We start from the raw sequence: 21,495 nt of genomic DNA on the forward strand, positions 1-21,495 counted from the left end.
ATGGACAAGGCAACTGTTAGGTGGATTCATAACTGGCTTAGTGATCGGACCCAAAGAGAGGTCGCAAATGGCTGCACATCCAGTTGGAAGAACGTCTCAAGTGGGGTACCACAGGGCTCTGTCCTGGGCCCTGTATTGTTCAACATCTTTATCAATGAGTTAGATGAAGGAATTGAGGGTAAACTGATTAAATTTGCTGATGACACAAAGCTAGGAGGGATAGCTAATACTAGAGAAGAGAGAGAGGATTCAAAAATATATAAATAAACTGGAGAAGTGGGCAGCAACTAACAGAATGGTTTTTAACAGGGAAAAATGCAAAGTACTACATCTGGTCAATAAAAATGAAAAAAGCATATACAGAATGGGAGGAATAGGGCTAAGCAACAGCACATGTGAAAAAGACTTGGGTATACTAATAGATCACAGACTGAATATGAGTCAACAGTGTGATGCAGCAGCAAAAAAGGCAAATGCAATTCTAGGATGTAATAACAGAAGCATACAGTCTAGATCACGTGAAGTCATTATTGCCCTCTACTCCTCTTTGGTCAGACCTCATCTGGAATATTGTGTCCAGTTTTGGGCACCACATTTTAAAAAAGACATCAACAAACTGGAGCAAGTTCAGAAAAGAGCGACCAGAATGGTGACCGGTCTGCAAACCCTGTCTTATGAGGAAAGGTTGCAGGATTTGGGAATGTTTAGTTTGCAAAAGAGAAGACTGAGAGGAGACTTAATAGCTGTCTACAAAAATCTAAAGGGCTGTCACATTGTAGAAGGATCAACTTTATTCTCATTTGCACAAGGAAAGACTAGAAGCAATGGGATGAAACTGAATGGGAGGAGACACAGATTAGATATTAGAAAAAACTTTTTGACAGTTAGAGTCATCAATGAGTGGAACAAGCTGCCACGAGAAGTGGTGTGTTCTCCTTCAATGGAAGTCTTCAAACAGAGGCTGGACATCTGACTGGGATGATTAAGCGAATCCTGCTTTGAGCAGGGGGTTGGACCAGATGGCCCAGGAGGTCCCTTCCAACTCTACGATTCTATCCTGAGGAGGTGGGTTGATCTGAGAAAGATCTGAGTGTGGTTGATAGCCGGACGGATTGGGGCAAAGAATTCCAGAGGATGGGGGCTATTCGGGAGAAGTCTTGGAGGCGGTTGTGTGATGAGCGAATAAGTGTGGAGGAGAGAAGGAGGTCTTGGGAGGATCTGAGATTACGTGAGGGAAGATATCGGGAGATTAATTCAGAGACATATGGAGGAAAAAGGTTATAGATGGCCTTGTAGGTCAGTATTAGTAATTTGAATTGGATACGCGGAGGGAGTGGAGCCAGTGAAGAGATCTGCAGAGGGGAGAAGCAGAGGAATAGAAAGGAGAGAGATGAATTAGTCGGGCAGCAGAGTTAAGGATGGACTGAAGAGGTGCGAGGGTGTTAGCAGGGAAGCCACAGAAAAGGATGTTGCAATAGTCGAGACGGGAGATGATGAGGGCATGTACAAACATTTTAGTAGAGTGAGGGTTGAGGAAGGGACGGATTCTGGAAATATTTTTGACATGGAGGCGGATGTGCGGTTTGAAGGACAGGGCAGAGTCAAGGGTTACTCCGAGGCAGCGGACCTTATAGATAGGTCAAGTAAGGAAGAAGTTTTCCATAGAAGTAGCCTGAATGGGAAGAGAGGAATTGTAAAATGCCTGATCTGCATTCCTGGGAACTTTTCACTTCCACCTTTCATACTGCCCATGTTAAACTTCTTCTTTGACCTCTTCCATGTAGGCATCTAATGGATCCAACTCCTCATCCTCCTTTTCCTGGTGTTCTCTCTCACCTTCCATTGGTTCATCTTCATCATCACCTTCCAACAAGACAATGGCCCTAAGCACACAGCTAAAATAACAAAGGAGTGGCTTCAGAACAACTCTGTGACCATTCTTGGTGGCTCAGCCAGAGCCCTGACCTAAACCCAATTGAGCATCTCTGGAGAGACCTGAAAATGGCTGTCCACCAACGTTCACCATCCAAACTGACAGAACTGGAGAGGATCTGCAAGGAAGAATGGCAGAGGATCCCCAAATCCAGGTGTGACAAACTTGTTGCATCATTCCCAAGAAGACTCATGGCTGTACTAGGTCAAAAGGTGCTTCCCCTCAATACTGAGCAAAGGGTCTGAATACTTATGACCATGTGAGATTTCAGTTTTTCTTTTTTAATAAATTTGCAAACATGTCCATAATTGTTATTTTTCAGTGAAGTTGGGGTGGAGTGTACATTAATGAGAAAAAAAAAATGAACTTTTCTTTATTTACCAAATGGTTACAATGAAACAAAGTGAAAAATGTAAAGGGGTGTGAATACTTTCTGTACCCACTGTATAATATTGTGTCCGTTTGATGGTGGCTTGAGTTTTTGAGGTTCTGACCATGTGAGTTTTGTGTGGCTGTAGAGATGGAGAAAGAGGAAAGCACACTTGTCACCCGGGCTGCAGCATCAGGGCCGGGGAGGATCGTCCTGTAATGGAGAGTGACAGCAGGGTGTCATTAGAGACTGTGGCGGAACCAGAGCCCAACAGGCCGTGGTGCAATACTCGGGCCTGACAGGCGCCGCTGCCTCCATAGGAAAGCACAGGAGACATTGTGACGAGGACGGCAGCAGGAGCCTGCACACCGGGGGCACTGTACGGACGCCACGCGTGACACAGCGGTACGGGCCACATACCTCAGGAGAGGCCACGGTAACGTCCCCGCCTTCCCGATGCCCTGACCCGGAGGACACACGGCCACGACGGAGTTGAGCAGCAGATTCCTCATCCCGTCACTGATGAATGTCCCGCCGCGCCCTTGTACCGGGAGGAGGGGCTTGTGCAGACGGAAACACACGTGTAGCTGGATGGAACTACAAGTCCCAGCAGGAGGCGGTAACACCGCACGACGGGATTTGGTTTTCGCGCCATTACTAGGCCCCGCCCTATGAAATTTTAGTAAGCACTGTAGCCCCTTACAATGCCGCCCCCTGTCTCCACCAGCCAATCAGCGCTCATCGCCGGGGCAGTGGGCGTGGTGTGATCCCTCCAGTCTGCACCGCTGCTGTCATCCCGGACTTGGAAGCTGCGATATGCGGCGGCAGAAGTCAGGCGACTCCCGGGGCTCGGGCCTAGCGCAGCCGGTCATCAGCCACTTCTTCAGACCTCGGGGCGGTGCTCAGGTCAGGGCGCTGCGGTGTGTGGGCTCAGTGACCGCCTGTGTACATACGGGGGGCTGCACCCGGGGGTCCGTCCCTGCGCGGTCACTGGTTTCCTATGTACATTACGGACAGACACTATTTGTGTCACAGAGCATGTGGTGTCACGTGATCTCACCCCATGTAGTAAGATGGGGGGGTTTAGGGCAGGTCACAGCTGGGGTAAGATCACTCGGGTCCCCACAAATCCACACAACGAGGCCCTTAGAGCCCCTAAAGGCACACGCCATTAACCTCCACTTACTGGTACGCACCGCCACCTTTATTGGGTGGTGTACGAAATAACAACCAAAACCTCTGCTGCTCTTCTGGGGCGGCGCCATCCTCCGCACTCAGTCCTGTGCCCCCATTAGGGTGTGTACACTGGACCCGTGCGATCTGATTGTTATCGGACAGCACTCGGACCAATCATCGGGGCTGTAACATCGCTCTGAGATCGGCTGACACTCTCCCATTCAGGTCTATGGGTGTGAGGAAAGTATCAGCCTGCTGTACTTGGATGTCATCCGAGTGCAGTCTGATATCTGCGGACTCGCACAGTGGAGACATTTACCACTCTTCTCTTATCTGGGCTACAGTTCTCTCTTCCGAGAGCTTGAGATCACACCGAGCTGACGGTTGGATTAGCGTTTGATCGGAGTGTCGTTACCATAGTCGATCTGACTCTCACGGATGGTGCGTCAGTCAAAAGCCCCAACAGAGTCAAGAACGGGGGGCGCAGATGAGGTCTGAGCGCTCAGTCACATGTCTGGTTTTCACATCTGAGTTGTATAGTGTTTTTCAGCATGGAGCTGTTCCCACGGCTGTTTTCTCCCCCTTTTTTTTTGTTGATTGCGTAGTCTGCGCAGAATCACGGAGGCAAAACCAGTATTGATCCGAGCGCCGAGTCATATTGGGTGTGTGAAAAAAATCGGCCAATTCTCGGATGCCATCTCTGTGTGTGTTTCATACATTGTAAAGAAAAATTCAATATGCCGGAACTGGATTTTTTTTTTTTTAATTTTGGGGGGGGGGGTTCACCCCACCTCCTCCTCCTCCTCCTATAAGTGTAATAAACACATTGGAAGGATGGACTCCAAAATGGTGACAAGAAGCTTCTCATCCAGCTCCATCAACAGAGAGATAAAAACAAAAGTTACAAGTCTCAGAAAAGGCAGCGACAAAGTTCAATTTAATTTTTTTATTTAAAGCACAGTAGTTTATAAAAAAATATTATCGGGTCATTTTCGTCACACAATTACCATGAACAAATGGAAAAAAAAATATTTTTAATTGATATTTTTTTCCTTCAAATCTACAGCTGAAATGGAAAGAATAAGTTACGGCTTCTTGGAAGAAAGGGAGGAAAAAATAGAAAATTGTCCCAGGCAGGAATTGGTTACATTCTGCCTGTCAAGCGTCCCTGAGTTCAATGTGTGTGGATATACACTATATACACGGCAGTCCGGCATCAGCGGGGAGCTCTGCTATGGCCACGTGTTAGGGCATTGGCGGGGAGCTCTGCTATGGCCACGTGTTAGGGCATTGGCGGGGAGCTCTGCTATGGCCGCGTGTCGGGGCATCGGCGGGGAGCTCTGCTATGGCCGCGTGTCGGGGCATCGGCGGGGAGCTCTGCTATGGCCGCGTGTCGGGGCATCGGCGGGGAGCTCTGCTATGGCCGCGTGTCGGGGCATCGGCGGGGAGCTCTGCTATGGCCGCGTGTCGGGGCATCGGCGGGGAGCTCTGCTATGGCCGCGTGTCGGGGCATCGGCGGGGAGCTCTGCTATGGCCGCGTGTCGGGGCATCAGCGGGGAGCTCTGCTATGGCCGCGTGTCGGGGCATCGGCGGGGAGCTCTGCTATGGCCGCGTGTCGGGGCATCGGCGGGGAGCTCTGCTATGGCCGCGTGTCGGGGCATCGGCGGGGAGCTCTGCTATGGCCGCGTGTCGGGGCATCGGCGGGGAGCTCTGCTATGGCCGCGTGTCGGGGCATCGGCGGGGAGCTCTGCTATGGCCGCGTGTCGGGGCATCGGCGGGGAGCTCTGCTATGGCCGCGTGTCGGGGCATCGGCGGGGAGCTCTGCTATGGCCGCGTGTCGGGGCATCGGCGGGGAGCTCTGCTATGGCCGCGTGTCGGGGCTATGGCCGCGTGTCGGGGCATCGGCGGGGAGCTCTGCTATGGCCGCGTGTCGGGGCATCTGCGGGGAGCTCTGCTATGGCCGCGTGTCGGGGCATCTGCGGGGAGCTCTGCTATGGCCGCGTGTTGGGGCATCGGTGGGGAGCTCTGGTATGCCCGCCTGTTGGGGCATCGGCGGGGAGCTCTGCTATGGCCACGTGTTGGGCCAGCAGACCCGCTTTATTCTATCTTTATGTGGTATCATACTGTTACTGCGGCAACCAACAATATGTGACTTTTGTTCCCAGGTGGCAAATTCCTGCATATCCCAAGATGGTGAGCCCACCGCAAAAAGGAGAAGAAGCCACGAGGAGGGTGAGGGGAGTGCTGGCTGGGCTTTCGAAAAGAAAGGTAAGCTTGCATTTTAGAATTTCTTAATACCTTTTGAATGACCCCCCCCCCCCCCCCAAACTCTACACGATTTGGGGGCAGTTGTAGAGTAGAAAAACCACTTCACATGTCCACTTTCTGAGCTCCGTTATGTTTTCAGACACCAATTACATTAGATTTTGTGTCTATTTTATTTCAGAGAAAATAATCTGTGGTAAATCCATCATCTCTAGCCTCACGCTCCACAAATTACGAGCATTTTCCAGTGTTTCTGAAAAGCAGAACAGGGATAGTCCTGGCATAAGCGTACTGGAGAGCATGACCACTTCTGCCAACCTTGAGTCACTGAAGACAGAAAGCAAAAGTGAAGAAGTAAAGTCTCCTATCCCCGGGGTAAGTGAATTTTATTATGTATTTCCTGGTAACATCGTGGGGCAGGAAGCTGGCTGTCGCACCAACAGATTCCCTACATAGAGGTTATTGTCATTATTTCATTTACAAACTAGCCTAAGGCTGCGTTTACATGTCGCGTTTTTTTGCGCTTTTGCCGTAAAAACGCAAAAAAACAGCATCCCATGCAATCCTATGGGATTCCGCAATGCTGTGCTAATGCTCATTATTTTGTGGAATCGCGGCAATTCCGCCCACATAGGAATGCATTGTTCTGCTTACTTTCCGCATGTGGCTGTACCCACCATGCGAAATCAAGCAGAACATTTGCGGATGGTACAGACAGTCTGGAGGAGAGGAGACTGTTCTCCACTCTCTGGGTACCATATCCCTGTAAAAAATAGAATTAAAATAAAAAAAAAATCGGGTTATATTCACTTTCCGATGTCCCGCGCAGCGTCCCCAGGCTTCAGCGATTGCCGCAATGCATCACTGGGAACGGGACCTGCCGGAGCATCGCGGAGGCCTGGGGACGCTGCGTGGGACATCGGAAAGTGAATATAACCCAATTTTTTAAATTATTTTTAACATTAGATCTTTTTACTACTGATGCCGCGTAGGCAGCCTCAATAGTAAGAAGTTGGTCACACTCGTCAAACACTATGTTTGACGAGTGTGACCAACCTGTCAATCAGTTCTCCAAGCGATGCTACAGATCGCTTGGAAAACGCTAGCATTCTCCAAGCTAATTACGCTTGCAAATCGCTAGTTTTTCTCGGGAAAATCGCGGGAATTTAAAATGCGATTTTCCCGCGGAATGGAATTCCGGAATTCTCACGGTAACTTCCGCGGGAGTTCCACTTACGTGTGAACTTAGCCTAAAACATGGCATAAATATATGAAGTCAAAATCAGTTCTTTATTATTACATAATAGCATATAATAAATACAAGACAATCTATAAACAACCCCCTAAAAATAGAACAGGAAGGTCTCGTAGAAAACTGCTCACAAAAATCCCATCAAGCCTACAACGGGAACCACAGGATAGAGAGGCCCTTAACCCCTTCATGACCAAGCCTATTGTTACCTTAATATGAACATAAGGATGAGTGACCTCATGGAGATCAACATCCAACACTGCGGAGACACCATCACATGTTTCTCAACGCAGTGATCTAGAGCAATGCCCCCATCCCTTATGGGAAATATGCAAAAGCATGTAAATCAACAGCCGCGGAGACACCATCACATGTTTCTCAACGCAAGCAATGACTAGCCAGGTCTTTCCCCGGGAAGGAACAACCACGGGAAGGGCAGTCTCCAATGAAGGAAACCACCTATGCCAAAACATGGTATCCATCCACAGACAGCTGTTTCGGGGTATTGCCCCTCATCAGTGTGGAGTAGGAAACTGGCTAGTAGGAGCAATGCCTAGTGAAAGGCTATGAACATAAGGATGAGTGACCTCATGGAGATCAACATCCAACACTGCGGAGACACCATCACATGTTTCTCAACGCAGTGATCTAGAGCAATGCCCCCATCCCTTATGGGAAATATGCAAAAGCATGTAAATCAACAGCCGCGGAGACACCATCACATGTTTCTCAACGCAAGCAATGACTAGCCAGGTCTTTCCCCGGGAAGGAACAACCACGGGAAGGGCAGTCTCCAATGAAGGAAACCACCTATGCCAAAACATGGTATCCATCCACAGACAGCTGTTTCGGGGTATTGCCCCTCATCAGTGTGGAGTAGGAAACTGGCTAGTAGGAGCAATGCCTAGTGAAAGGCTATGAACATAAGGATGAGTGACCTCATGGAGATCAACATCCAACACTGCGGAGACACCATCACATGTTTCTCAACGCAGTGATCTAGAGCAATGCCCCCATCCCTTATGGGAAATATGCAAAAGCATGTAAATCAACAGCCGCGGAGACACCATCACATGTTTCTCAACGCAAGCAATGACTAGCCAGGTCTTTCCCCGGGAAGGAACAACCACGGGAAGGGCAGTCTCCAATGAAGGAAACCACCTATGCCAAAACATGGTATCCATCCACAGACAGCTGTTTCGGGGTATTGCCCCTCATCAGTGTGGAGTAGGAAACTGGCTAGTAGGAGCAATGCCTAGTGAAAGGCTATGAACATAAGGATGAGTGACCTCATGGAGATCAACATCCAACACTGCGGAGACACCATCACATGTTTCTCAACGCAGTGATCTAGAGCAATGCCCCCATCCCTTATGGGAAATATGCAAAAGCATGTAAATCAACAGCCGCGGAGACACCATCACATGTTTCTCAACGCAAGCAATGACTAGCCAGGTCTTTCCCCGGGAAGGAACAACCACGGGAAGGGCAGTCTCCAATGAAGGAAACCACCTATGCCAAAACATGGTATCCATCCACAGACAGCTGTTTCGGGGTATTGCCCCTCATCAGTGTGGAGTAGGAAACTGGCTAGTAGGAGCAATGCCTAGTGAAAGGCTATGAACATAAGGATGAGTGACCTCATGGAGATCAACATCCAACACTGCGGAGACACCATCACATGTTTCTCAACGCAGTGATCTAGAGCAATGCCCCCATCCCTTATGGGAAATATGCAAAAGCATGTAAATCAACAGCCGCGGAGACACCATCACATGTTTCTCAACGCAAGCAATGACTAGCCAGGTCTTTCCCCGGGAAGGAACAACCACGGGAAGGGCAGTCTCCAATGAAGGAAACCACCTATGCCAAAACATGGTATCCATCCACAGACAGCTGTTTCGGGGTATTGCCCCTCATCAGTGTGGAGTAGGAAACTGGCTAGTAGGAGCAATGCCTAGTGAAAGGCTATGAACATAAGGATGAGTGACCTCATGGAGATCAACATCCAACACTGCGGAGACACCATCACATGTTTCTCAACGCAGTGATCTAGAGCAATGCCCCCATCCCTTATGGGAAATATGCAAAAGCATGTAAATCAACAGCCGCGGAGACACCATCACATGTTTCTCAACGCAAGCAATGACTAGCCAGGTCTTTCCCGCGCAGCGTCCCCAGGCTTCAGCGATTGCCGCAATGCATCACTGGGAACGGGACCTGCCGGAGCATCGCGGAGGCCTGGGGACGCTGCGTGGGACATCGGAAAGTGAATATAACCCAATTTTTTAAATTATTTTTAACATTAGATCTTTTTACTACTGATGCCGCGTAGGCAGCCTCAATAGTAAGAAGTTGGTCACACTCGTCAAACACTATGTTTGACGAGTGTGACCAACCTGTCAATCAGTTCTCCAAGCGATGCTACAGATCGCTTGGAAAACGCTAGCATTCTCCAAGCTAATTACGCTTGCAAATCGCTAGTTTTTCTCGGGAAAATCGCGGGAATTTAAAATGCGATTTTCCCGCGGAATGGAATTCCGGAATTCTCACGGTAACTTCCGCGGGAGTTCCACTTACGTGTGAACTTAGCCTAAAACATGGCATAAATATATGAAGTCAAAATCAGTTCTTTATTATTACATAATAGCATATAATAAATACAAGACAATCTATAAACAACCCCCTAAAAATAGAACAGGAAGGTCTCGTAGAAAACTGCTCACAAAAATCCCATCAAGCCTACAACGGGAACCACAGGATAGAGAGGCCCTTAACCCCTTCATGACCAAGCCTATTGTTACCTTAATGACCTGGCCTGTTATGAACTGGTCACCGAGGAGGATGGAATGAATAGGCTAGGCCACCAGGAAACCAGAGACGTTGGTAACTTAGCGGATTGCAGACCCCTAATCCTAACAACACAACTAGCAGTAGCCGTGGAGCCTAGCTACGATGTCCTAGACGCTTCGGCACAGCCGGAGAGCTAACTAAGCCTAAAGCAAGAAAGGTGAAATGTAAACTGCCCCGGAGTAGACCCCCAAAGGAATAGATAGCCTCCAAACATATATTTTCGGTGAGACAAGATGAGACACAAACGCAGGCAGAAAATAGACTGAGCAAATGATGGGGCCCGAACTGACTAGATAGGATAGGAAAGGAAAGACAATCACGCAAAAACCCTAAAAAAATCCAACACGACTGATGTACAGAAACGCTGAGGTCTCACAACCTCTCCCCCACTATATCACCATTCTGGTATGAACTGGCAGGAAAGCAAAAGAGACTAACATAACAGGGGACTGAACAAACTGACACAAGCTGTAACATATGGAGCGGGGTCCAGTACTGCCCCCAGCAGGGAGCACGCTGAACCCTCACAACAAGCAGAAAGAGGCAAAACCAGATCAGATGCAAAGGATTAGCAATTGAACAACTTAACTGAAAAATGCAGGATCGGGCAGGAGACAGCAGACCTCAGAATGCACAGGAAGAAAACTAATCACTAGCAGGGAACAGGAGGAAGCCTGCTCACTTAAATACTCCAGTCAGTGACCCCTGATTTCCAATCCTTGTCGTCAGGTGGCAGACTTTGGCCAGCTCCACTACCCACAGTAACCACCAGAGGGAGCCCCGACTCAGAAATCAAATCGAGAGAGTTCACAACACTGGCCATTTTTTGCAATTCTGACCAGTGCCCCTTTATGAGGTAATAACTCAGGAACGCTTCAACGGATCCTAGCGATTCTGAGATTATTTTGGTGACATATTGGGCTTCATGTTAGTGGTAAATTTAGCAGGGCTGTGGTGTCGGTAAACCAAACCTGCGACTTCGACTCCTCACCGACTCCACGACTCCGACTCCCACACATATTGCATTTATTTAGGTGAAAAACTTATTGTAGTACAATATGAACATCAGATATTTAATCATTTTTATGATACAATAATCAAGATATTTAGATAGAACATAATATATATTTATTGGAATACAACTTTAGAACACAAACTGTCATAAATTGTAAATATGTAATATCGATTATTTATATATATATATATATATATATATATCACTATGTAATAAACTATGTAAGTGGCAAAAACCAATTTTTCACAAAAACATACTAAATAACATTTGTGCAGTCTATGAATTTGTTCTAAGAAATAGAATTGCCTCCATCAGATCCGCCTTCATAGATGACCTCAAATCTGACCTAATAATTTTAAGGCTACAGAACAACCTCTCTACACTAACTTGGGTTGGAGGCAAAGCCGTAACCACATGGGCAACATCTCTAACAATTTCCAAGTATAAAGGAATTGCCTCATGCACAGTCAGTTTTGATGAACGGTTGAATTTTTCTATTTCTTTGAGAGCAAGTGAAACATTTTGCTGAAATATGGTCAATCTGCTTGCTATAGGAGACGGAGTGAAATCTTTTTCCTTGCAGCAACGCTTTGCCTGCTCCATGTCATCCAAATACTTGTCAAAGTCAAACTCCTCATCTGATGAGGATGAAGATATGGCAGCAGTAGCACTGTCAGGACCCGAGTCCTCTTGCGCCTGGCAGTTCTCCTGTAGGCCACTCATTCTAACTGCTACCTCAGTCAGAGCTTCTTTTCCTTTAGTAAGCCATTGATCATCAAGTAATATACGATGACTTGGGTACACATAAACAGCTGCCAGAAAAATTTTATTTACCAATGGCTGTTTCTCTCCATTTCGTTGAAGCAGAAATGCCATCTGCGATTAAACCTCCTCTTTGGGACAGGCAAAATAGCAAGTTCTTCCACTCCCTTATGAAAATGCCAGGAGTTAAATCCTCAGCTTGTAATTTTTTAGTCACGGTAAATGGGTGATTAAGCAATTCCTTCAGTTCAGCCACCTGCGTCCATTGACCTTCATTTAGGGTTACCTGAGGGTTCGTCATATCTATAAGAAACGGTTTTAGTTCAAGCAATCGCTCAATCATTAAATAAGTGCTGCCCCACCGAGTGGCTTGATCGACAATTGCCCCTTTCCCAGCACGTCTATTCAAGATGGAATCAATTTTAGGAGTTCTGGCGGAAATAACCAATTTCCTCACTTTTCCAATCAGATTTCCAGCATGTCCCTCTTGCAGACTATCACTTATTGCCAGCTGCAGCGTGTGCACAACTTTCTCCAGCTCAGGGCCCAAGAATCGGATCCTGTGCAGGGCAAGGACCGCTCCCCCTCCTCTCTCTGGTGAAGACGGCGAAGACAGGACAGAGGAGGGGAGATTGCCCCCTGCAGTCTGGAGCCGATGCAGGACGGGAGCACTGCAGCATACAAGTCTTCGAATCCCACCAAGGACGACATCTGCAAGGAGTTTGTATGTTCTCCCTGTGTTTGCGTGGGTTTCCTCCGGGCACTCCGGTTTCCTCCCACATTCTAAAGACATACTGATAGGGAATTTAGATTGTGAGCCCCATCGGGGACAGTGATGATAATGTGTGCAAACTGTAAAGCGCTGCGGAATATGTTAGCTCTATATAAAAATAAAGATTATTCTTATACAAGTGAGTTATGATAGGTGCGTGCCCCTGCTTCTAGGGGTGGCAGCTGCCCCGCCCCTCGCTGGCTACAGCCATGATTCACACACAGCGTTTTTGCGTATCCGTTTTTTGCATTAAAATGCAGGGACTCTGGGCATCCCAGCAAAGTCAATGGGTTCCAAGATATGACATTCAGACCCCTCGTTTTGTGAGGATCCGTTTTTGGGCTGAATGAGCATGTCAGTTTGTGCGGCGTTTTTCTAATCTAATATTGAAAACATCTATGAGCTCAAAAACCTTTCAGATGATGCGGTTTTTTAAAAAGCTGATCTGTTTTTGCAGCTGAAAAACGTATCCTCAAAAAACGCAGGAAAAACGCTGTGTGTGAATGTAGCCTTAGATCAGGAATAGAACAGCCATTTATAGGACATTTCATAACTTTCCCAAATTCCTATGAAAAAATATTCAGCACATTCTGCATTGAACTACTGTACCCAATTTATTATATATTTTAGGAGTCGGTCCATTTTATACCGACTCCACAGCCCTGAAATTTAGGTCGATAATTTTTGCATTTACTTGTGAAAAAATAGGAATTTGGCGAAAATTTTGAAAATTTCGCAATTTTCAAAATTTGAATTTTTATTCTGTTAAACCAGAACGTTATGCGACACAAAAAAGTTAATAAATAACATTTCCCACATGTCTACTTTACATCAGCACAATTTGGAAATATTTTTTTTTTTGTTAGGAAGTTATAAGGGTTAAAAGTTGACCAGCGATTTCTCATTTTTTACAACAAAATTTACAAAACCATTTTTTTTAGGGACCACCTCACATTTGAAGTCACATTGAGCGGTCTATATGGCAGAAAAAACCAAAAGTGACACCATTCTAAAAACTGCACCCCTCAAGCTACTCAAAACTACTTTCAAGAAGATTATTAACCTTTCAGGTGCTTCACAGGAACTAAAGCAACTTGGAAGGAAAAAAATGGACATTTTAACTTTTCATTTTGACATGGGCAAACAGTAAAAGGGAACCTGTCACCGCCCCCCCCCCCCCCCAGGCGTTTTTAAGTAAAAGAGCCACCTTGTGCAGCACTAATGCTGCATTCTGTCAAGGTGGCTCTGTTACTTAGCTTCCGTTCCACAGCAGAAATAATCGTTTATAAAATTGTTCAAAAATGTCTGAAATTTGACATGGGGGCAGGTCTTTCCCCCTTTGACAGACGCCTCGCATCTGTCACTCATTTCGTATTTGGCGGCTCCTTCAGTTTTCTTGTGAAATGCTGACGCCTGCGCTGTACTATATCTTCTTGGGCATGCGCAGTCAGCGCTTCCCGACGTGCCCGTGCTCTCAGATCACATCCCGGCCTTCATATCGTGCGGCCACAGATCCCGCCCCGCAGTCGCTTATGATTTATTCACACTGCGGGGCTGGGAATTTCGGGCATGCGCAGTAGTTATCTGTGGCTCTCATGCCCAAGAGGTCAAGTACAGGTCCTCCTGTACCTGCAGGTCGGGTGACATTTCAGTGACCCCGGTCGGGAGGAACGTGATCTCGCCATGACTGCACATAGGCGTTACAGGTCGGATTGGTACCGACACCTACGTGGCGTCACAGGTCAGGAAGGGGTTAATATCAAATAGCAATCAACAATCATTTTCCATTATTGCACTTCCACCCAAAAACTGAGAAATCCCGGTTCGGCAGCTCCAGCGTTACTACTGCGCATGCGCGTCACTAATGTTCAAGTGATATTGAATAAGCGGACAGATTAATAGGTAAGTGAAAAATAAATATGTATAAAATGATTGAATCAAGATTCTCTAATGGAAAATATGCCAACCGTGATTACAAAACACACAATTTATTTAGTAACAAGCAAAGTGTTACCCGTGCATGTAGAAAATAGAATATCGCACTATTGATATTTATATACCACAGTAACAAATGCATATTTCACACATGAATATATAGACCATTACAAGAAATGAGTCTGAAGATGGCGTCGCGATACTTGATGAAAAAACAGATGTTCTTTCCTATCAGGTTTTATTACACATGTCAGGAAAGAGAAAATAAGCTTCGGCGGTAAGGGGTTAATTTATCAATCCATCAATCAATCAAATTTATTATCGCCAAGTACATATTACATATATACAAGGAATTCTTTGTGGCAAAGAGGCAACATAATATATAACAACAGATACAACAAGTAACATCTAACAAGACAGATACAGTATATAGTCTACACATGACGATTTAATTGTTGAACAGAGAGTGGATAGAAGCTGTTCATATGGCGGTTGGTACTGCATTTGGGGACTCTGAAGCGACGTCCTGAAGGGAGTAGTTGGAATGAGGAGTGTCCCGGGTGAGAGGGATCGGATGAAATTTTCAATGCGTGGGATCGAATACTCTTATCATAAAGATCCTGGATTTTAGGCAGGGGGGAACCTATAATTCTCTCTGCTGTTCTGAAAGTCCTTTGTAAGCGGAGTTTGTCATGCGCAGTGGCTCCCCCATACCAGACTTATCAGAGAGGAACAAATCACAGATCTGATGACAGCATTAAAGAATAAGATCAGCAGATTCTTAGACAAACCATATCTTTTCAGCTGACGCAGGAAGAACATCCTCTGTTGTGCTTTTCTTATAACAGCATCCACGTTTTTCCTCCATTTAAGATCATGAGAGATGATAACACCAAGGAATTTGGTGTCTGTGACCCTAAGAACCACTTCGTCATGGATGTAGATTGGAAGTATCTCATGTTGATCTTTCCTAAAATCCACAACCATCTCAGCAGTTTTTTTAGTGTTGAGTACAAGATTATTGGCTTTACACCAGTCACATATTCTTTTCACCTCACTCCGATACAAGTCTTCAGCATTTCCCCTGATGAGACCAATCAGTGTCATATCATCGGCAAATTTCAAGATTTTTACTGAGTCTGCTGAAGAGATGCAATCATTCGTATAGAGAGAAAACGGTAACGGGGACAAAACACACCCCTGAGGTGCCCCGATGTTTGTGACCAAGGTGTCCGAAGTGAATGGTCCAACTTTTACACTCTGTATCCTGGCTGTCAGGAAGTTATAAATCTACAAGCATAAGTTAAGAGGGACTCCAAGAGCTACCATTTTCTTATGAAGTAAATTCCTGTAAGTATGTGACATGTGTCCTGAGTGTGAACAGCTTGGATTTATAAGTACTGTATATACCCGAGTATAAGCTGAGGAACCTAATTTTGCCACGAAAAGCTGGGAAAACTTATTGACTCGAGTATAAGCTGGGTATGCATTGTCCCCTCATCCCTGTCCTGGTATGAATGGTTCCCCCGTCCCTGTCCTTGTCTGCATGGTTCCTTATCCCCTATCCTTGTATGCATGGTTCCTATGAAAAAAAAAAAATCCTACTTACCTTGCCTGCGTGCCCTCGCTGCATCTCATTCCGGTGCCTGCAGCTCTTCCTGCAGAGCGATCATGTGGCCCCGCACATTAAGGTAATGAATATTCACTCCACGCCTATGGGAGTGGAGATGCATGAATATTCATTACCTTAATGAGCGGGGCCACGTGATTGCTCTGCAGGAAGAGCTGCTGGCACTGGAACCAACGAGATGCAGCGAGGGCGCGCAGGATGGTAAGTACGATGTGTGATGTTACAGAGAAATTAATATTCACTTCTCTTTAGCTGCGGCATAGGCTTTATCCACAGCCGCCGGCTCCTGCCTCTGTGACCCGCTGCTCCGCCACTCTCTCTCCCCCACCGTCTTTCTATGACAACGACTCGTGTATAAGCCAGGGGGGGCGTTTTCAGCACACAAAAAATGTGCTGAAAAACTCTTATACACGAGTATATCCGGTAATTGTTCTTGTACGTTCCTTGATCACTATTCTAGCCGTAGAATGCCGCGTCCTGTCTCTGTAAGTTGCAGATTCACACAAGAGCTGTATCACAACAATCGCTTTAAAAATAATGTATTCCCAGAAAATCACCTATTGTTTAATATAGGTTTTTGTTAATTTTTATTGTTTCAAATTTCCTTTTCTCTATTAACATAAACACCGACCTAATTGCAGTTTTTTTTTTTTCGTCTCTCCTTCCGAAGAATAGAATAAAAAGTGATCAAAAGCTATATCTACCCCAGAACAATACCAATAATGGGGTTATTTTACCCTACAAAGCAAAGGCCTCATAGTTCTATGAACTGCGAAATAAGAAGAGGCCTGATCGCTAGGCTATGTGCACACGTTGAGTATTTGCAGCTGGTTTTTCTTCACCAAACTGGGTAAAATAAGCAAATAAAACCACATTAAACATTCCCGTTTTTTATCCATTAATTTCAAAAGGGTGAAAAAAACACTGCAAAAATAAAAAAAAGAATTGACATCCTGCAGATTAAAAAAATGCTTTGATGGTTCAAATCTGCAAGGAAAAAATAATCAGCGTGTGCGCAAGATTCCAGGAATCTCAATCACTTTGCTGGTGCTGTAAAGTGTGTTGTTTTTTTTTGTTTTTGTTTTTTTTTTCCCCTTTGGAAAAAACAATGCACAAACACAACATGTGAACAAGCTCTGAAGCATCTGAAAGAAAAATGTACAAGTGTCACATAAGGTAACAAATAAAGTCTCTCCAATAACTTTGTGGTTGTCTTACAGGGAGAAAAAGTTTTCTTAAAGACGCCAACTACATTTCCTTCTTCCAGAAACCAAGAACAAGCTTCAAGTTCAGAACCAAAAAATCCCAACCGCAGAACTAAAAGTGTTTACACCCCTCTGGAGGAGCAGTACTTGGAAATAAAGGAGACGTATAAGGACGCTATTTTGTGTGTTGAATGTGGTTACAAATACCGTTTCTTCGGAGAGGATGCTGAGGTCAGTGAGACTCCTCTGTGGTCACTTGTGAGGGGCTGATGACTGATTGGGCTGATGACTTTGGGTTTGAGCACATGGCCTTGTCGCCGGCTTCTTGTTTCTTTGTTTGTATGTATGGGTAAAATAGTGACCAGTTTCTGAGATTCTTACATACATGAAGTGGATAAAAGACGTTACAAACGATGGAACGTGTGCGAAGCAAATCGTGTTTACATTGCAATGCATATGTTCTTTCTTTCTAATATCTTATATATTTTCTCACTTATACAGTGGTGAACCCAAATAAATTTTTATAAAAATATAAATCTTTATTAAGTTGCCACAAGACATACATGACATACAAATTTTAAAAAGTGGGAAACCCAAAATAGAACACCACTACCTACATGTTACAATAAAGAGGCTGCACATATCCAAAAAACCCCAATATCCCTCATAAAAGCACTACATAGCTATGAGAGAGTGCCACAAAAGCAGAATAGTTCCTAATCAATGACCAATAGTCCTATGTAAATAGTACAAATAGTGCAGAGAGTAGTTTTTACCTCCTGTGGGTGATGGTGTGAGCCCCAACGCACGTTTCGGCGTTCAGCCTTCTTCCGGAAAAACTACTCTCTGCACTATTTGTATTATTTACAAATAGCTCTCTAGTGCTTTTATGAGGGATATTGTTTTTTTTTGGATATGTGCAGCCTCTTTATTGTAACATGTAGGTAGTGGTGTTCTATTTTGGGTTTCCCACTTTTTAAAATTTGTATGTCATGTATGTCTTGTGGCAACTTAATAAAGATTTATATTTTTATAAAAATGTATTTGGGTTCATATGTGTTCTCTTTTGGCTTAATCTAAGTATTTTAACCTATTGTTGTGTCCAGTATTTAGTAAGGGGCTATTTAATATCCTTTCACTTGAATAATTGTTAGTAATGCCTCACATTTTGACTTCAACATCTCTGTTAATCACTTATACAGTAGTGTTCAAAATACTAGCAGTCCAATATGACTCACCGGATTAATCACGGTTTTTGGTATTAATATTATATTGCCACATGTGAAACTATTTACCAGTTGGAGCAGTAGATTCTAAGAAAACCACCAGACTCCGCATTCATGATCTGCATGTTTTTGATTGTGTATTAGAATAATGAAATGAAAGGAGGGGTGCTCAAAATAATAGCAGTGTGGAGTTCAATTAGGTCAATTATTCTGGGAAGAAAAAGGTGTGAATCAGGTGGCCCTTACCTAAGGGTGAAGCCAGGACATGTTGTACATGCATTTCTCCTTGAAAGCCTGAAAAATATGGGTTGTTACAGACACTGTTCAGAAGAACAGTGCGCTTTGATTAAAAAGTTAATTGGAGAGGGTAAAACTAAGGAGTGCAGGCAATGATCAGCTGTTCAGCTAACATGATCTCCAATTCTTTAAAATGGAAACCAAACCAGAGAGACGTGGAAGAAAACGGAAGATTACAAATCGAATGGATGGAAGAACGGCAAAGGCTTAGCCAATGATCATCTGCAGGATGATCACAGACATCTCTAGTTATCTGTGAGGACTGTGCAGAAGACGCCTGTGTGAAGCGAATCTCTTATCAAGAAGTCGCTGCAAAGTCCCAGTGTTAAAAAAAAAAAAAAAAGACATGTACTGAAGCGGACACAATTTACCAAAGATCACATCAACTGGCCTAAAGAGAAACGGAGAAACATTTTGTGGACTGAGGAAAGTAAATTTGCTCTTTTTTGGGTCCGTTCGGCAGACGACCCCCAAACTCTGCATTCAAGCCACAGTACACTGAAGACAGTGAAGCATGGTGGTGCAAGCATCATGATATGGGCATGTTTCTTTTACTATAGTGTCGGAACTATTTACCTCATGCCAGGGATCATGGACCAGTTTCCATATATTAAAGTACTTGAAAAGGTCATGTTGCCTTATGCTGAGGAGCATATGCCCTCGAAATGGGTGTTTCAACAAGACATTGAAACACACCAGTAAATGAGCAAAATCTTGGTTCCAGTCCAGCAAAATTAAGATTATGGAGTGGCCAGCTCAATCCTCCCGGATCTTAATACAATAGAATAGCTATGTTGTGACATAAAAAGTGCCGTATCCGACCAGAAATTGTGGGATGTAGTCCGAGCATCCTGGGCTGGAATAACAGGTGACAGACATTGGATGACTCTATACACCATAGATGTGAATCAGTTCTAAAAAACTGTGGGTAACAACTAAATAGGTGGAGTGTTAAATCCACAAAAAAAAAGTATAGTGCATATTGGGAGTTTGTAACGACAATGCAGACGCTGGTTTTTGTTGTTTTTTTTTTAGAACAGCCCAATGTTCATTTTTTGCTATTTTCTGTAAAGTAGTTAAACATTATATACATTTCTCTTCATGTTATGGATTAGAAAACTGCAGCTCTAGGAACCTTCCGCTTTAACTTCTGGTGTAGTAGATAGGCAGGGGCATTTAAGGGGTTAAACTACCGTGATCATAGCTTGTTCGCTACCGTTAGAAACAGATGACGTCTATAAAACAAAGTTGCCCCCCCCCCCCCCGCCATGTGTGGAGGACCCTAGAAGAAAGCAAAGAGGAAGGGAATATCCGCTGACCACCACGACGAGACATGCAGGAGGAATAAATATAGAGTGACGCCCGGAAACCTCCGATGTCCTTGAGTTTGAGTAAAATAAAAGAAAAAAATGATGCAATCCAGGACCAGTCTTTATTAACGAAACATCTTCATAAAAAAGGGAAAAAAATCATACATGACAGTCTTGTATGTTTCGGACTGCTAAGAACCCTTCGTCCTGGCCACGCTAAGTGTGTACTCCCCAGCTCCATAAGTGATTCATGCAATCAGACCTGTGTGTGCGTGTTAAAAAAAAAAAAAAAAAAAGAAAAATCAGTAGCTCTTGGAACAAGTTCAAATACGACATAATGTACGGCCCCTCAAAGGGTCGTTAGTGTAGAGTGTGGTATGGCCGTTATAATTTACCTTAAGTGGGTGTTCATACATAAAAGCTATATCCCGTTCAGATGATGGGGGATAACTTTCTGACCTCTGTGACCCCCACTGATCTCAAGAATGAAGAACCCCAGCTGAAAAGAGCGAGGTTGATCCTGCGCACTACTGCCCCATTTATTCTATTGGGAGCGCCAAAGTTCAGCCAACTGCTGCTCTCAGCTCACTCCGGCACACCTGTGGATATGGGATAACTTTTAAACTTGAGAACAGCCCTTTAAATAGAATCTGTCTGCACGGTTTTGCTATGTAATCTGAGGGCAGCATGAGGTAGGGGCAGAGACACAGAGTTCAGTGATGTGTCACTTAATAGGCTGTGTGCTGTTGTTTCAGTACAATTAATGTTTTATCAGCACGAGATTATCACTGCTGGACTACAGCTCTTGTGCCTCCTGGTCCAACCATGCCCCCTCCTCTGATTAGCAGCTTACTGTCGCTATACGATGTACATAGAAAGCTGTGGTGTGGGCGGGTGGCAGCTTTCTGAGCTCTGCTGCTTGCTACATCTAATTCCCTCTAACTGTATCACAACTGCTGCACCGAGTAAACTAAGTGACACATGACTGAATTCAGGGTCTCTTTTCCTACATTCTGCTGGACTCCGATGAGGTAGCAATACCCTGTTGACAGATTCCCTTTAAATGAGCTTCGCGACACTCCATCACCATAGTGTGCCACAGATGTTATATTGGTGCTTGCTCCCTTTTTCTTACGATAGGCTGTGATGTATATTTTGGTAATGAGTAGTTTGCATATAGAATGGTTAGAGGTAATGCCGGGGAACTGTTACATTTTATTCAGTCGCCACGACAGCACCACGAGAGAGGGGATCCGCCCTTCGGGGACAGGAAACCTACAAACACAAAAAGGGCGGCCCTCTCCCTCGCTTCAGTTTGGTTTCCTGTCCCCGACAGGGGAACCTCTGCAGACATACCTCGTGGCAGAAGATTCCCAGGGCCGGCGGGGTCGGGTCAGGCAGCGGGAGGGCCCCTGCTGCGGCTTCCCGATGTCCTGGAGGTGCCCATGGCAGGGAGACTGTGCGTGAGGCAGCAGCAGCGCAAAGCACCCTCCA

At 45.2% G+C, this 21,495-nt stretch overlaps 2 protein-coding genes across 3 annotated transcripts in view; one reads left to right on the forward strand and one right to left on the reverse strand.

Moving 5' to 3' along the window:
• The window catches only part of DHFR (dihydrofolate reductase), a 61,580-nt gene extending 58,626 nt beyond the window's left edge, over positions 1-2,954 (reverse strand). Inside the window, exon 1 of the mRNA XM_073581334.1 lies at positions 2,724-2,954. Coding sequence (XP_073437435.1) covers positions 2,724-2,815 — 92 coding nt within the window. The 5' untranslated portion in view covers positions 2,816-2,954. The remainder of the gene's footprint in view (positions 1-2,723) is intronic.
• A 59-nt stretch (positions 2,955-3,013) lies between these two features.
• MSH3 (mutS homolog 3) overlaps positions 3,014-21,495 on the forward strand; it is a 293,593-nt gene continuing 275,111 nt past the window's right edge. The window contains exons 1-4 of one of the 2 annotated variants that reach the window (XM_073581229.1): positions 3,014-3,209; positions 5,645-5,747; positions 5,926-6,119; positions 17,184-17,399. In XM_073581229.1, the coding sequence (XP_073437330.1) occupies positions 3,120-3,209; positions 5,645-5,747; positions 5,926-6,119; positions 17,184-17,399 (603 nt within the window). In that variant the 5' untranslated portion in view covers positions 3,014-3,119. Of the gene's footprint in view, positions 3,210-3,326; positions 3,492-5,644; positions 5,748-5,925; positions 6,120-17,183; positions 17,400-21,495 lie in introns of those variants that run through there. The other variant, XM_073581149.1, reaches the window with a different exon arrangement.

Source organism: Dendrobates tinctorius, unplaced genomic scaffold, assembly GCF_039654945.1.
Source record: "Dendrobates tinctorius isolate UK_male_01 unplaced genomic scaffold, ASM3965494v1 ptg000003l, whole genome shotgun sequence".
Classification (NCBI taxonomy): Eukaryota; Metazoa; Chordata; class Amphibia; order Anura; family Dendrobatidae; genus Dendrobates; species Dendrobates tinctorius.